At 45.9% G+C, this 14,040-nt stretch overlaps 1 protein-coding gene across 4 annotated transcripts in view; it reads left to right on the top strand.

Annotated features, from left to right (window-relative positions):
• NTRK3 (neurotrophic receptor tyrosine kinase 3) overlaps nucleotides 1–14,040 on the top strand; it is a 373,642-nt gene that overhangs the window by 319,900 nt on the left and 39,702 nt on the right. For all 4 annotated transcript variants that reach the window (XM_077317432.1, XM_077317434.1, XM_077317435.1 and 1 more), the window contains exons 14-15: nucleotides 2,609–2,781; nucleotides 7,651–7,894. In XM_077317432.1, coding sequence (XP_077173547.1) covers nucleotides 2,609–2,781; nucleotides 7,651–7,894 — 417 coding nt within the window. The remainder of the gene's footprint in view (nucleotides 1–2,608; nucleotides 2,782–7,650; nucleotides 7,895–14,040) is intronic.

Genomic DNA, 14,040 nt, shown 5'->3' on the forward strand with positions numbered 1-14,040 from the left:
GCCTGGACCTCAGCAAGTGGGAATCAGCAGCAACAAGGACAGGCTCTTCGATGCTTGCAAATATGAAACAAGGCAAGTTTTCCCGGTTCTGCCGCAGCAGTGAATAGTGGAGGGTAGGAAAGATCAGAAGGAAGAGGGAGGAGAACCATAGTCCTCGTGAGACATAACATCAACATCATGAAGATATTAAATACCTAAAAGTAATTAAGTGCCCAAAGATGAGAATGAATGCTTTCCCATTGGCATGGTGTACCGCCATCCATCTAAATAGCTCCGGTCAGACAATCCCCCGAGGGGAGGGGGGGATTAAAAGGAAATTATGCACTGCCTTGCCTGGGTGTGTGATTGCAAGATAAGGCCAATATTCTGATATTTTTAGAATAAAATCTGCCTGATTTAAGAAGATATATATATATATATCTGCCATCACATGTAGTTCCCCCAAATTGCACTTCGTCGCACAGCAAAGAACTGACAGTTGAAATCACTTGATTTTCCTTCAAAGCCAAAGTCTAACTCAATCAAAACAAACTTCTGAAGGCACGTCAAATAATATGGATTGGATTTGAAGGCGGTCTTTCTAAAAGGTTTTTCTGCTTTCCATTCCAGTTTTATTCACATGTGACACTTTGGAGGACAGTCAAGGATTTACTTTTAAAAAAAAGAAACCCAAAACAACAACAATTCTGTCCCGAGAGATCCTTGAGAGCATTCTCGTAGCGGAACCAAATTCAACGGGAACTACTGGGATCTATTGAAACTAAAGTAACCAGAAATGGACCAGTAAGCAAAGAGACACAAACATCGTTAACCATCACCATACTTAGCCAGCCCTATGAATGTCTTTGCACACATCTCCAGCAGTCGCCTGAGGGCCAACAGGAAACCACTCAAAGAGTTCCCATAGGCAGGAAACTCCACAGAATTTGAGTCATCAGCAACAAGGCCCCTTGGGTTGTAATCACCTTTGTACAGGTGGGGTCAATGCCCCATGCTCTTGCATCTGAACCATGCTGGGTTAGGAATGTACGTCTTCCATTGCCTCCTAGGCCTGTTTCCTCCCTTCGATAAAGACCTCCTCCCAATCTGCTAGCCAGTCTCAAATTATTGCTATCCTGAAACAGTGGTACAGTATTCAGTGGGGTGTGGATGCTGCCTTAGACTAGGAATGATGAGCTCTAAGTTCAAGCCCAAGGTTCCCCCATGAACTGCATGAGCACTACTTGAAAATCTCATTGGTAAACTCAGAGACTATTGACTGAATATTTGACATCGGCATCCAGGCACAAAATGTGCAGCTTTTTGCAAGGAAACAGGGTATATGTTTTCCACTTCATTTTTTTAAAAATCCTATCAAGTAATCCTGTGCATGCAATTGAGAAAATTACCCAATCATAGCAAACCCACAGAGTGTCTGAGAAGGCATTTTCAATAAAGGTACCAATTTCACTCCCAGCTTCTCCGGAAAGTGTTCCAAACCACAGGGAATGAAAAGAGGATTAAAAAAAAAATTATGAGGTGCAGGCACTTCGCTGGCTCCGCCCCTTTTGTAGAGCCCACTGTGAAAGGAGCCACAACGGCCCCCACAAGAAAATATTTCAGCAGCAGCCCATAAATACATCTGTTAAATAAAGCCAGCCTAGTCAGCTCTTCCCAAACAGAAGGCCGGGCTGGTTCTGGAGAGTCATAATAATGAGAAATGGAGACTTTTGCCCTTGAGTTCATGGGGTTTGGGTCCTGGCTGGGCTAGAAATAAGCGGAAGCTATTACCCTTTGTGGATTGTTTGCTGCTCCATCAAAAATGAGTTTGGGGAAATCTTCCTGAGATACGGCACGAGGAGGAGGTCGACGAAAGCGTTTTCATGATTGGCAGTCATTTGGCATCATCTGTCTTCATACCCTGAAAGGAACTGAGCACACTTCTCTCTAGCCTTCCTTATTTATCAAAACACTCGGGCCTCAACGTTCGGATCCCGCTGCTTGGAATCATCATGCTACTTGAATTAAGGAGCTGCTACAGCACAACGGTTGAGAGAAGGAACCGTGATTCCGTTCACCAGAGCAGGGGTAGTCAAACTGCGGCCCTCCAGATGTCCATGGACTACAATTCCCATGAGCAATTGTAAGCCGCTTTGTTACTCATTCTGGAAGAGAAAAGCGGTGTGTAAAAAACAGTTCTTCTTAGCTTCTGATAAGATCAGACTAGGCCATGCCGTCATCTCTCCCAGCAAAACAGGGATGTTATTTTGGCTGCCTGGCAAGGCATTGAAGATCATCAACCCACCTCTGCATGCCAGGATAGATATCGTTGCCTTAAAAGACACCATGAAGGGATGTCATAAGTTGGGTGCAACTTGACAGCCTTTTACAGGTTCAAATGGTGGACCGGGTGTCCGCCGGTCAGGGGCCGGGGACAATTCACAGAATCATAGAGTTGGAAAGGGCTATACAGGCCATCTAGTCCAACCCCTGCTTGGTGGTAATGAAGACACAGGTTGGGGATAAAATGAAGGCAATGGGTCCTCAGAGGAGAAATGCATCTGGAGGGGGAGAAATGGCTCACCCTGTCTCATTTTTGAATGTGTTCTTCTTGTTTTCTCCCCTTCAGGCTTTGAAGGACCCAACTCTGGCTGCCCGGAAAGATTTCCAAAGAGAGGCTGAACTTCTCACCAACCTGCAGCATGACCACATTGTCAAGTTCTATGGAGTCTGTGGTGATGGAGACCCCCTCATCATGGTCTTTGAATACATGAAGCATGGGGACCTAAACAAGTTCTTGAGGTAAATCTGACTCTGTAGCTAGAATGCAGGAACCAAAGAGTGACCATCAGAGGGAGCAAAATGAGCCTGACCAACAATTCCTCCATGTGTCTACTATAGCTACATATTTGGAGACTATACCAATGTAGGCTCGAAGCCCATTATGGGGATTGATAAGGTATGATCAGAGCCTCTTGTGGCATAGAGTGGTAAGGCAGAAGAAATGCTGTCTGAAGCTGTCTGCCCATGAGGCTGGGAGTTCGATCCCAGCAGCCGGCTCAAGGTTGACTCAGCCTTCCATCCATCCGAGGTTGGTAAAATGAGTACCCAGCTTGCTGGGGGGTAAACGGTAATGACTGGGGAAGGGACTGGCAAACCACCCCATATTGAGTCTGCCATGAAAATTCTGGAGGGCGTCACCCCAAGGGTCATATATGACTCGGTGCTTGCACAGGGGATACCTTTACCTTTAAGGTATGATCAGAATATGTCATTCCAAACAGAGAGAGAGAGAGAGATCCAATGTGCCTACAAATTAGAACAGGGGTGGGCACACTGGCCCTCCAGATGTCCATGGACTACAATTCCCATGCGCCCCTGCCAGCAAATTGTAGTCCATGGACATCTGGAGGGCCGCAGTTTGACTACCCCTGTTCCAAGGTGACCACCTCCACTGCTGTAGGAACTGAAGTTCTACCAGGGTAAATAAAAGTGTTTCCATGGGTTTTGTTTACTTTAGCAGGCATCCAGAGGGCCAGGGAATTTGGGCAAGGTCCAAAAGACTTCCCTTCCTATTGGCAAAAACAGGCTCTTTGGGACCCATCAAAACAATTGCTACCTTTTTGGCTAAGCACAATGTGAAGCGTTAAAACCTTTCTTGTTGCTTCTTTGTTTCGGTTCCCAAACTCTATAAACTCGATTTGGGTCGGGGCGACTTTGAGAGATTAAATGCATTTCTGAAGTAATTCTGACAAGCTGGCCAAAAGCTTTGTTCCAGTAGATTTAACAATAGAATAACAAAGGCATACCCCCCTTCCCTCAACCCAAGGTCAAAGAGGCAGTGGCCTTTCTCTGCTGCTTGGGGCTTTTCGCCTTCCCTCCCTGCTGCTTCTTCCACCTGTTGAAAGTAACACACCCACCCGTTCAGCCTGCCCTGTTCTCCAACCTGCTGATGACATTCAGCCACTGGTGAAAGTCCCTCAGCAGCTTCTGTCTAGAGCAGTGGTTCTCAACCCTCCTAATGCCGTGACCCTTTAATACAGTTCCTCATGTTGTGGTGACTCCAAACCTTAAAATTATGCAAGTGTTCTTACACAGAAATTAAACCAAAACTGACCAATGGCATGAAGATCCAGTGTTCATGATTGTATATAATTTTTTTTTTCCTGGGATTTCTTGGTTCAGTTCTGCCTCTTGTCCCACCATGCCAATCTTGCTCTTTTCCACTGCTCCAGGCAGACGAATGCTCTATCTCGATCTACCCCGCAAGGCTGTTATGTGGATGGCACCCCTCCGGCCAAGCTGCTTGCCCTGCCGTGACCCTTGTGAAAGGAACGTTCGACCCCCCAAAGGGGTCCTGACCCCCAGGTGGAGAACCACTGTTCTAGACGGATCTGTGAGGGGCCTGGAACATCTGGTCAACTGATTAATTGGCTTCCTTGGTGGAGGGATTTTGTGATCAACTCACAAGGTTCCTCTTCCCTGATTAGGCAGTCATTTTTTTAAAAAGTGCTTCAATACATTTCATTACAAGATCTTTAATTATAAGAACTGTAGACAGCAAATCTCCTCTTCAGTGGAAGAGTTGCAGTTCCTTTGCTCTAAGATAATGTCTATTGAGACACAAATGCAAGCAAATAGAAAAAAACTGTAGAGAGAATATCCCTTGTTCGGAAGGATTTAATGAACTAGCCTGTAGTCGTATTAAAAAGTAATAGCAAGAAGAAGAATTGAAGACTGTGAATTCCCATTCAGAAGAAGCATTCTTTCTTCAGTGGGAGAGAACTAGGAATGCCTCTACTGAAAGAAAGAGGGATGCTCTTTTCTTTGGAGCTCTTGTTTTTGCCTTGCATCTTAACTGTTGGAGATGTATTTTATTTATGTAGACTTAAATAATATGTATTGGAACTGGTGGCTGCTTGCCTGAAGGCTAACTTTGTCACCTGATGGAAGAATATCATAGTTGCCTAAGATATATTCAGTCAAGCCACAGGACAAAGGTGGTATGCCTGAAGCAGGCATTGGTTTCAACAGCTGCATCTGAGGAGCCCCATTTTCAGATCTTTTCCTACTCTTTTTGCAGGATTCTCATCTTCCACTCACTCAGAGTGGAAGATGAGAATCCCACAGATAATCCCACAGAGGGTGGATGGGAGTTCTACCTGACTCCCACCCACCCACCCACCCACAAACTTGTCCATTCTCAGTTACAGCCCAGTGTCTGTGTCCCAGGAATGTTTGTATCAGGTAATTAAGAACCTTAAACACATTTGCTTTGTAGTAATAGTTGACCTATATGATGATCAAAACTCTGCCTAGATGACCCTGTAGGTCCCTTCCAACTCTATGATCCCCCACATGCAGCCAGCTGGGTGACCTTGGGCTTGCCACAGCACAGAGAAAGCTGTTCTGACCAAGCAGGAATATCAGGGCTCTCTCAGCCTCACCCACCTCTCAGGGTGTCTCTTGTGGGGAGAGGAAAGGGAAGGTGATTGTAAGCCGCCTTGAGACTCCTTTGGGTAGAGAAAAGCAGCATATAAGAACCGTCTTCTTCTTCTCCTCCTCCTCTTCCTCCTTCTCCTCCTTCTCTTTCTTCCTTTTCTTTGGTTCTATAGATGCAACAGGATTCATTAGGAGACATATTATGGCTGTCCCATACATACATACATACATACATACATACATACATACATACATACATACATACATACATACATACATACATACATACATACATACATACATACATACATACATACACATAGAACATTTGGTAATCAAGGGGGCCTGTTGCCTACCATATTCTGCTTGAGATAGGAATCATAAACATCATATTTTCCAGTTTAGAAATATTTTAGAATAGAGCATAATTCCAGAATATAGCCAAATGTCTTCATGGTCACAACACACATGCACAAACAGCCTTGATTGGCATTGTTGCAGATTTTCTACTGCTATGGGGAAAAGTAAAATTGAAAGGATTTACCTTTCCTCTGAAAAGTACCATTAAAAAACACACACACATAAATATTTTTTTCTCCAATTGGTTGTTTTCAAACTGCATTTCTGCAGGCCTCTCAGAGAAAACACTTGAATAATAAAAGTGTCCGGTGTGGCCAGAGGAGATGTTTCGATTTGCCCCCTCCATTCGGTGCGCTAGAAGTCGACCTTCCTTCGCAGGATCCCATTGTTCAGCCGCAGCCATTCTCATGCGGGTGGCGTGAATCTCTCTGGTGGCGCAGAGGTGTCAGGCTTGAGGGTGGCACCGTCGGGGAATACAAAAAGGCCCTCCGTAAATTGCAGTGTCCTGGATGATAAAAAGCCAGCATGGGAATGGCAACTCTCATTTGAAAGAGTCTGTCAGGAAGAAGCATCAACTCTGCTCCTCCAAGAAACAGGGCAGTTTTTTTGAGCTGAAAGCCGGACAAGGACTCAGCATGGCTGTGGTCAGTTTTCTGTATGTGGTGGTGACATCCTATAGCAGGGGTAGTCAAACTGCGGCCCTCCAGATGTCCATGGACTACAAATCCCATGAGCCCCTGCCAGCATTCGCTAACCAAAGTGACTAAGGATAGCTCTTGGAATCACAGTAATGATTTGATAAAGCCGGTTTTTGGTGATTCCTAGAAATACCCTCTGTCACTTTCAGTCAGTTCTTCCAGTGGCATTTTTTAAAATTGTATCACCTTCACCAACACCCCTCCAACTGCTAATGGGCCATGGGACCTGGGGACATCCCTAGATGTTGCACAGGGCATGCAGTCGTCACGTGTACACGTGTGGCTCTCTGCAGAACACAGATGGAGCACCGCTGCTCAAGACTATCCAAATTAACTAATTTCCCCCAAAATGCTGTGCTGTATAGATAGCCAAAATTGAACATAAAAGAAAAGAAAAGACTAGACATTGAGCGATCTCTCAAGTATATAATTCCAAATAATTTTTTATTATTATGGTCACTTTGAAAACCTTACGCAATCGAATAGAAAGGTCAGATGGATTTCTACCCAAATATTTATTCCCCCATTTGTATGTTTTAAAACGTTTTCTTCTAGACACACAAGTTACCTTGACTTATATAAAAATAAAGTTGTTGTTATGCCATCCTGAGCCGGGAAGGCCAGGATACAAAAACACAATTATTACAACAGGGGCGGCAGGAAGGGGGCGAGGACAGTAAGCAACAATGAGTAGCTATCAAGACATGTAAATAAGCAGGGACGAAACCGTACATAAAACACGGCAGAAAAAGGCTCTTCTGAAAGGACCCCTGCTCTAAACCCCAGGAGTTTTCTGTTCTGCTCATCTGCAACAGAGGGAAATGACTACTAGGGGCTGGGGTTGGGAGCAAGCTTGCCCATCCTTTCTGAACATCTTACCGAGGGACTCATGATAAACAACGGAACCAACTCCCCTTTTATCAAAGCTTATCAAATATTCATTTCTATCTATTTCCAGAGGGGCTAGGGGTGACTTGCTCAGATTGCATCTAGCCATCAGAATTACTGAAGATGCTCATCTGCATTTGACTCTGGAAATGGAGGTGTTGATTTGTCCCAGCAGGGACCATAAGTTGAGGCAGACTTCGAAGTGCAGCCCAACCGCCACACCCTCATAAGTCCAAAGGCCTTGCTTGCAGCATCATTTCTCCCCGCTGTCTTCCTTCCGCAGGGCGCATGGACCCGATGCGATGATCTTGGTGGACGGGCAGCCCCGGCAGGCCAAAGGAGAGCTGGGCCTTTCCCAAATGCTTCACATTGCGAGTCAGATTGCCTCGGGAATGGTGTACCTCGCCTCCCAACATTTTGTACACAGAGACCTGGCCACGAGGAACTGCTTGGTCGGAGCTAACCTGCTGGTGAAGATCGGAGACTTTGGGATGTCCAGAGACGTCTACAGTACCGATTACTACAGGGTAAGGGGGCTCCAGTGAGCATGGAGGGAGGCCTTCCTATCAGTGCTCAGCCCAGATTGGTTATACTTGTCCAGGATGCATGGAGAGATGGGTCTGTCTCTCATTATCAGGCGAGGTTGCCTATTGGAATTTCCAGGGTTGCAGCCAGTGGACTGTTGAATATTCAGCTGGGAGGGCAGCAATAATGTTCTGCTTTCACCTTCTCTCTTGATAGTCACTTGTATAAACACCCACACAGCATGTCTCATGGACTTTTTTTCAAGTCGTGAAATCTTAACTCCTGTGTCGTTCATGAAATCTACATAAATGGTCCATGCCAGGTTTTGGGGAGAGGAAAGGGAAGGTGACTGCAAGCGTCTTTGAGACTCCTTTGGGTAGAGAAAAGCGGCATGCCAGGTAAAGATTGGCCCAGGCATCCTGGAGATTATTTGTCTTTCTGTGCCTAGATCAGGGATCACTGAGGTAGGGGGGAGCTGTGAATGTCCTGCTTTGTGCAGGGACTGCACTAGATGATCCTTGGGGTACCTACCAACTCTATGTTTCTATCTGAATTGGTCAGATCTGCAAACCTTTGTATTGAAGTCCTCCCACAACACATATAGCACACTGAGACCCCTATGCTAAACACAGCCAGACAGCTGAATATGGAAACATGAATTACACCAACTTAGTGTAGTGGTTAAGAGTGCGGACTTCTAATCTGGCGAGCCAGGTTTGATTCCCCGCTCCTCTACATGCAACCAGCTGGGTGACCTTGGGCTCGCTACAGCACTGATCGCTGGTCTGACTAAGCAGGAATCTCAGGGCTCGCTCAGCCTCACCTCCCTCACAGGGTGTCTGTTGTGGGGAGAGGAAAGGGAAGGGACTGGAAGCCACTTTGAGACTCCTTTGGGTAGACAAAAGCGGCATATAAGAACCAACTATTCTTCCTCTTCTTCCTCTTTCTCTTCCTCTTCTGTCCACCATTTTTCCTTCACAACAACTCAAAGAGGTCAGTTAGGTGGCCAGTAGGTGAGCTTCCAGGGCAGAGTTGAGATTTGAACCTGGAATCTCCCAGATCCTACGTTGAAAATTACACCACAATGGCTCAACCTAGAGCATCTGTGCTGCCTATAAAATCAAAACTGTCTACTCAAACAATGGGATAAAATTCGGTGAGCAGAAATGTGGCCTGGGGCCCGGATGATGCTGAAAAGGGAGGGGATGCCACTGAGAAAGCTTGCTTTGTTGGTGCCTCCCCTTGTGCCAACTGAACCCATAACCCCCCTTCCCTTTTTTTGATACTGCCCTTCAGCCTCTGGGCACCAAATGTTTCCTCATATACATTCTCATGTTCCATGTGCTTTGTGAGTCAGTCAAGCTCTGCATCCAAAGCATACATTGCATGTATAAACATTATACATAAAGTTTAAATTTCCACATTTTACAGTCACCTATCACTCCTGGTTGCACTTTTTATTCACCCCCCCCCCTATACAATCAAGATTCCCTTTCTCCCTCCCTTTCCTTAATCCATCTCACAGAAGAAGGTCTTCCTTCAGCACAAGGCTCTTCCATTCCTTTCATTAAAGAGAAGACATTGATAAATTAAAGAGAATCCAACGGAGGGCAACAAAGATGATTAAAGGATTGGAGGCCATGACCTGTAGAGAGAGATTAAGGAAACTTAATACGCGGTGCTTACGGAAAAGGCAACTGGGAAAGTGACTGATAACTGCGCATAAAATATGGGAGAGGAAATAATAGGCAATTTGGGCTTGACCTCCGTAGACTTCACCCAGTTCCGTCTCCGTTTAGACAAGGGGATAATTTGCCAGAGGTGGATTGTTGGGTGCCGTCCCCAGGAACATGTTCGATAAGCGTGTGTGGGTTGGTAACCGGGGCAGAGGTGGGTCTGCCGCGGAAAACGTGTTACTTGATGAGCGCATGCTACAGTTTCTGAGCCCCCCTTGATAAGATCTCCATTTGAACAGATGTCTAAAATGAAAGATTCCGACCGCAAAAGAACCTATTAGAAGAACAAATTGCCACAAAAAGGGAGTGTCCGCTACAGCGAAACGTTGTCTCTGGGAAAGGAAGGCTGAGAGATGGCCTGGGGGTACAGTCTGAAGGCATACAACAAGGCAAGGGGTCCTGAAGCACAGCAGAACTGGGTGTTTGAGATCCCTATGTGTGGTTCCATGCATTCTATGGTAGAAGGGACGTGCAGTAATCAGTCAATAATATCATCTGCTATTTGATTCATACTGTGACACACCTACAGCTATCTTTTAGACCAGGAATCCTCAACCTGTGGTCCTCCAGATGTTCATAGACTACAATTCCCATGAGCCCCTGCCAGCATTTGCTGGCAGAGGACCAACAGAGGACCAACAGGATCTCTGTTGTGGGGAAGATAATGGAGCAGATATTAAAGGGATCGATCTGCAAGCATCTGGAGGACAATTTGGCGATCCAAGGAAGTCAGCATGGATTTGTCTCCAACAGGTCCTGCCAGACCAACCTGGTTTCCTTTTTTGACCAAGTAACAGGTTTGCTGGATCGGGGAAATTCAGTTGATGTCATTTACTTGGATTTTAGTAAAGCTTTTGACAAGGTTCCCCATGATGTTCTGATGGATAAGTTGAAGGACTGTAATCTGGATTTTCAGATAGTTAGGTGGATAGGGAATTGGTTAGAGAACCGCACTCAAAGAGTTGTTGTCAATGGTGTTTCATCAGACTGGAGAGAGGTGAGTACCTCAGGGCTCGGTGCTCGGCCCGGTACTTTTTAACATATTTATTAATGATCTAGATGAGGGGGTGGAGGGACTACTCATCAAGTTTGCAGATGACACCAAATTGGGAGGACTGGCAAATACTCCGGAAGATAGAAACAAGATCTGAACACAATGGAAAAATGGGCAAATGAGAACAAGATGCAATTTAATAAAGATAAGTGTAAAGTTCTGCATCTGGGTCAGAAAAATGAAAAGCATGCCTACTGGATGGAGGATATGCTTCTAGGTAACACTGTGTGTGAACGAGACCTTGGGGTACTTGTGGATTGTAAACTAAACATGAGCAGGCAGTGTGATGCAGCAGTAAAAAAGGCAAATGCCATTTTGGGCTGTATCAACAGAGGCATCACATCAAAATCACAAGATGTCATAGTCCCATTGTATACAGTACTGGTCAGACCACACCTGGAGTACTGTGTGCAGTTCTGGAGGCCTCACTTCAAGAAGGACGTCGATAAAATTGAAAGGGTACAGAGGAGAGCGACGAACATGATCTGGGGCCAAGGGGCCAAGCCCTATGAAGATAGGTTGAGGGACTTGGGAATGTTCAGCCTGGAGAAAAGGAGGTTGAGAGGGGACATGATAGCCCTCTTTAAGTATTTGAAAGGTTGTCACTTGGAGGAGGGCAGGATGCTGTTTCTGTTGGCTGCAGAGGAGAGGACATGCTGTAATGGGTTTAAACTCCAAGTACAACAATATAGGCTAGATATCAGGAAAAAAATTTTCACAGTCAGAGTAGTTCAGCAGTGGAATAGGCTGCCTAAGGAGGTGGTGAGCTCCTCCTCACTGGCAGTCTTCAAGCAAAGGTTGGATACACACTTTTCTTGGATGCTTTAGGATGCTTAGGGCTAATCCTACGTTGAGCAGGGGGTTGGACTAGATGGCCTGTATGGCCCCTTCCAAATCTAGGATTCTATGATTCTATGACCACATGTTGACTACCCCTGTTTTAGATCACTTGATCTTTTGGCGTCGTTTTTTTTTTTCAACCTTTTGACTGTGGAGAAACCCATGAAATAATTTTCAGGCTTTGAGGAACCCCTGAATTGGTGTCATGCCCCTTCAGAAAAGTGGGCACAGAAGTAAGATGTGGGAGCTGCCTAATCAATCCATTGACCATTGATCGCTTCCATTGTGGAGAAAGAAACTAGGCCTGTAGAGCAACAAGGGAAGTGGGCTCCAGTGAAGTCTAGTGATGTCGGCATCCGTCTAAACATCTGGTATAGGCCATATAGCCCCTGGGGAGCTCTTGGGTACCCAACCATCTGAAAATCTTCAGGTTCTTTGAGAGAAAGAAGCGCATCTGCCATGTAGACAGAGAGAGAGAAGATGAACACACGCACACATTTCTTTTCCAATGGAAGTTTCAGGAAAGACTAACTTCTTAGACCATATTTCCATCCAGGTCCTCCTGCAGGTGACCCGTCATCTGAGAAGAGTCTTGTCCTGTAAAGAATTCAGATTTCCTCTTCTGAGTGCAAGAACCCGGAGCAAACTTGAGGTTGGGGTGATTTCACTGAAGTCTTGTTGTGCTCATCCAGGCTGAGTTTTCCCGGGGGAATGCAGCAATTTATCATTTTCTGGAAGGAAGGCTGCGGCGGATTCCATCTGATGGCTGACTTCGACTTGACAGGCCTAAAGCTCTTTGCAGCCTGTCAATTTGCTTAAAATCCCACCAGACTCCTTAGTGTGCCCCTGTGTGTGTGCATGCGTGCTCATGTGTATGTGTGTTTGTGTAATTTCACTGAAGCACAAACAACAGGAGGCCATGAATACATTATGGGCTCCGGATTTAACTCCTCTCCCTCCCTGTTTTCTAATCTTTTAAAACAAAAGGGAGAATGCACCATCTGGCTCCCACAGAAGTGGGATGCAAAGTGCTCTGCAAAGGTGAACCGCTTAATTTCCCACTACACGTTGGCACACAACAAAAAGGCATTTATGTAACAAAAGCAGCGTCTGCGCCGGCCTTCTTCTCCCCATAAGTCTCTCCGTGTTCCGCCTGAAGACAGATGCGTCCTTTCCCATGCACATCACTGAGGAGCGCCTTCAGCTGCTTATCCTGTTTTGACAAGACAAGAGAGTTTTGTTTTACAGTTTTACACGACTTGGGGGGAAAAGAAGAGCGCAAAAAGATCAGAGATAAATTTTCAGGATGGGGATGGGGGGAAGTCAAAAGGAAGCCGTCTCTCTTGCTCCATTTAAACTGCCAACAATCCAGCTCTAAACAGTCGTGCTCTTCTAAGGACACTCAGATCACTGAAGCTGTTCCGGGTTCTAAAGGAGAATTTTAAGCAGAGGCTAGATAGCCATCTGACGGAGAGGCTGATTCTGTGAAGGCACAAGGGGGTGGCAGGTGACAATGGATGAGCAACTGGGATGTGAGTGTCCTGCATAGTGCAGGGGGCTGGACTAGATGACCCTGGAGGTCCCTTCCAACTCTATGATTCTATGACCTACAAACAAATCTATGCCAGCCAAAGGATCCCACTCCCTGGAAAGTGGCCCTAGGACTGCAGACCCATCTGGGGTCATATTTTAGGGTCTTTCCTGGGGTCTGTATTTCTGCACGTATTTTCACACTCCACGTTCTACATTTATCTGCAAAAGTTGATCTGCCAGTTTTGCAGGGCATTGATGTGTTGCCCTCCAATGTGCACGGTTAACCTTGGTAGACCTAACCGTTCATCCACTTGCTCCTTGTTCTTTTGTTCATCCTCAAGCCTCTTCCCTCTCCAAGATCCTTCTCTGCAAGAGAAAAGCTTTTTGGTGATTTGCGCCAGAAGCCCATTGAATACAGATGCCTGTGTGATCCCTTGTGAACTTTGGGGTCCCAAAACCACACGGCTGCTGCTAAGCCCATGGCAGGACAAAACAGGTGTCCCAGTGCAGACATGACAGTCTCCCGCGTCGTATTCATTTTGCTGGCTGAAGCACATCCAGGTGAACATTCTTCTTCACATGCACATCTGTGCCTCCCACTGAAATGGCAGCTCAGTTGGCACACACATAAGCACCTCTTGAATACATGGCGGGAGGGGGGAGGAGCAATGAAGAGCTTTCAAAGGGAGCAATTAACCTTAAACCAGTGGCTGAATGGCATAAACCTGAAAGAACAGCTTGTGATAGTTTGTTGCACCTGAGGAGAGCACATTGTGCCAGGGGTGAAATTTGTATCGAATGCTCAGCTCCACCACCACCCCTCCCCACCACTGCTTGAACCTCCAAAAGAGCAAACCTGTCCCAGGCTACCAAAATCTGTATACAGGATAATATTTATACAATACTCATTAATAAGATGTTGAATCAAACATCAACTAGAGACAGGGCCTTTTCTGCGGTGGCACCTCGTCTCTGGAATGATGTC

Source organism: Paroedura picta, chromosome 18 (genome assembly GCF_049243985.1).
Source record: "Paroedura picta isolate Pp20150507F chromosome 18, Ppicta_v3.0, whole genome shotgun sequence".
NCBI lineage: Eukaryota > Metazoa > Chordata > Lepidosauria > Squamata > Gekkonidae > Paroedura > Paroedura picta.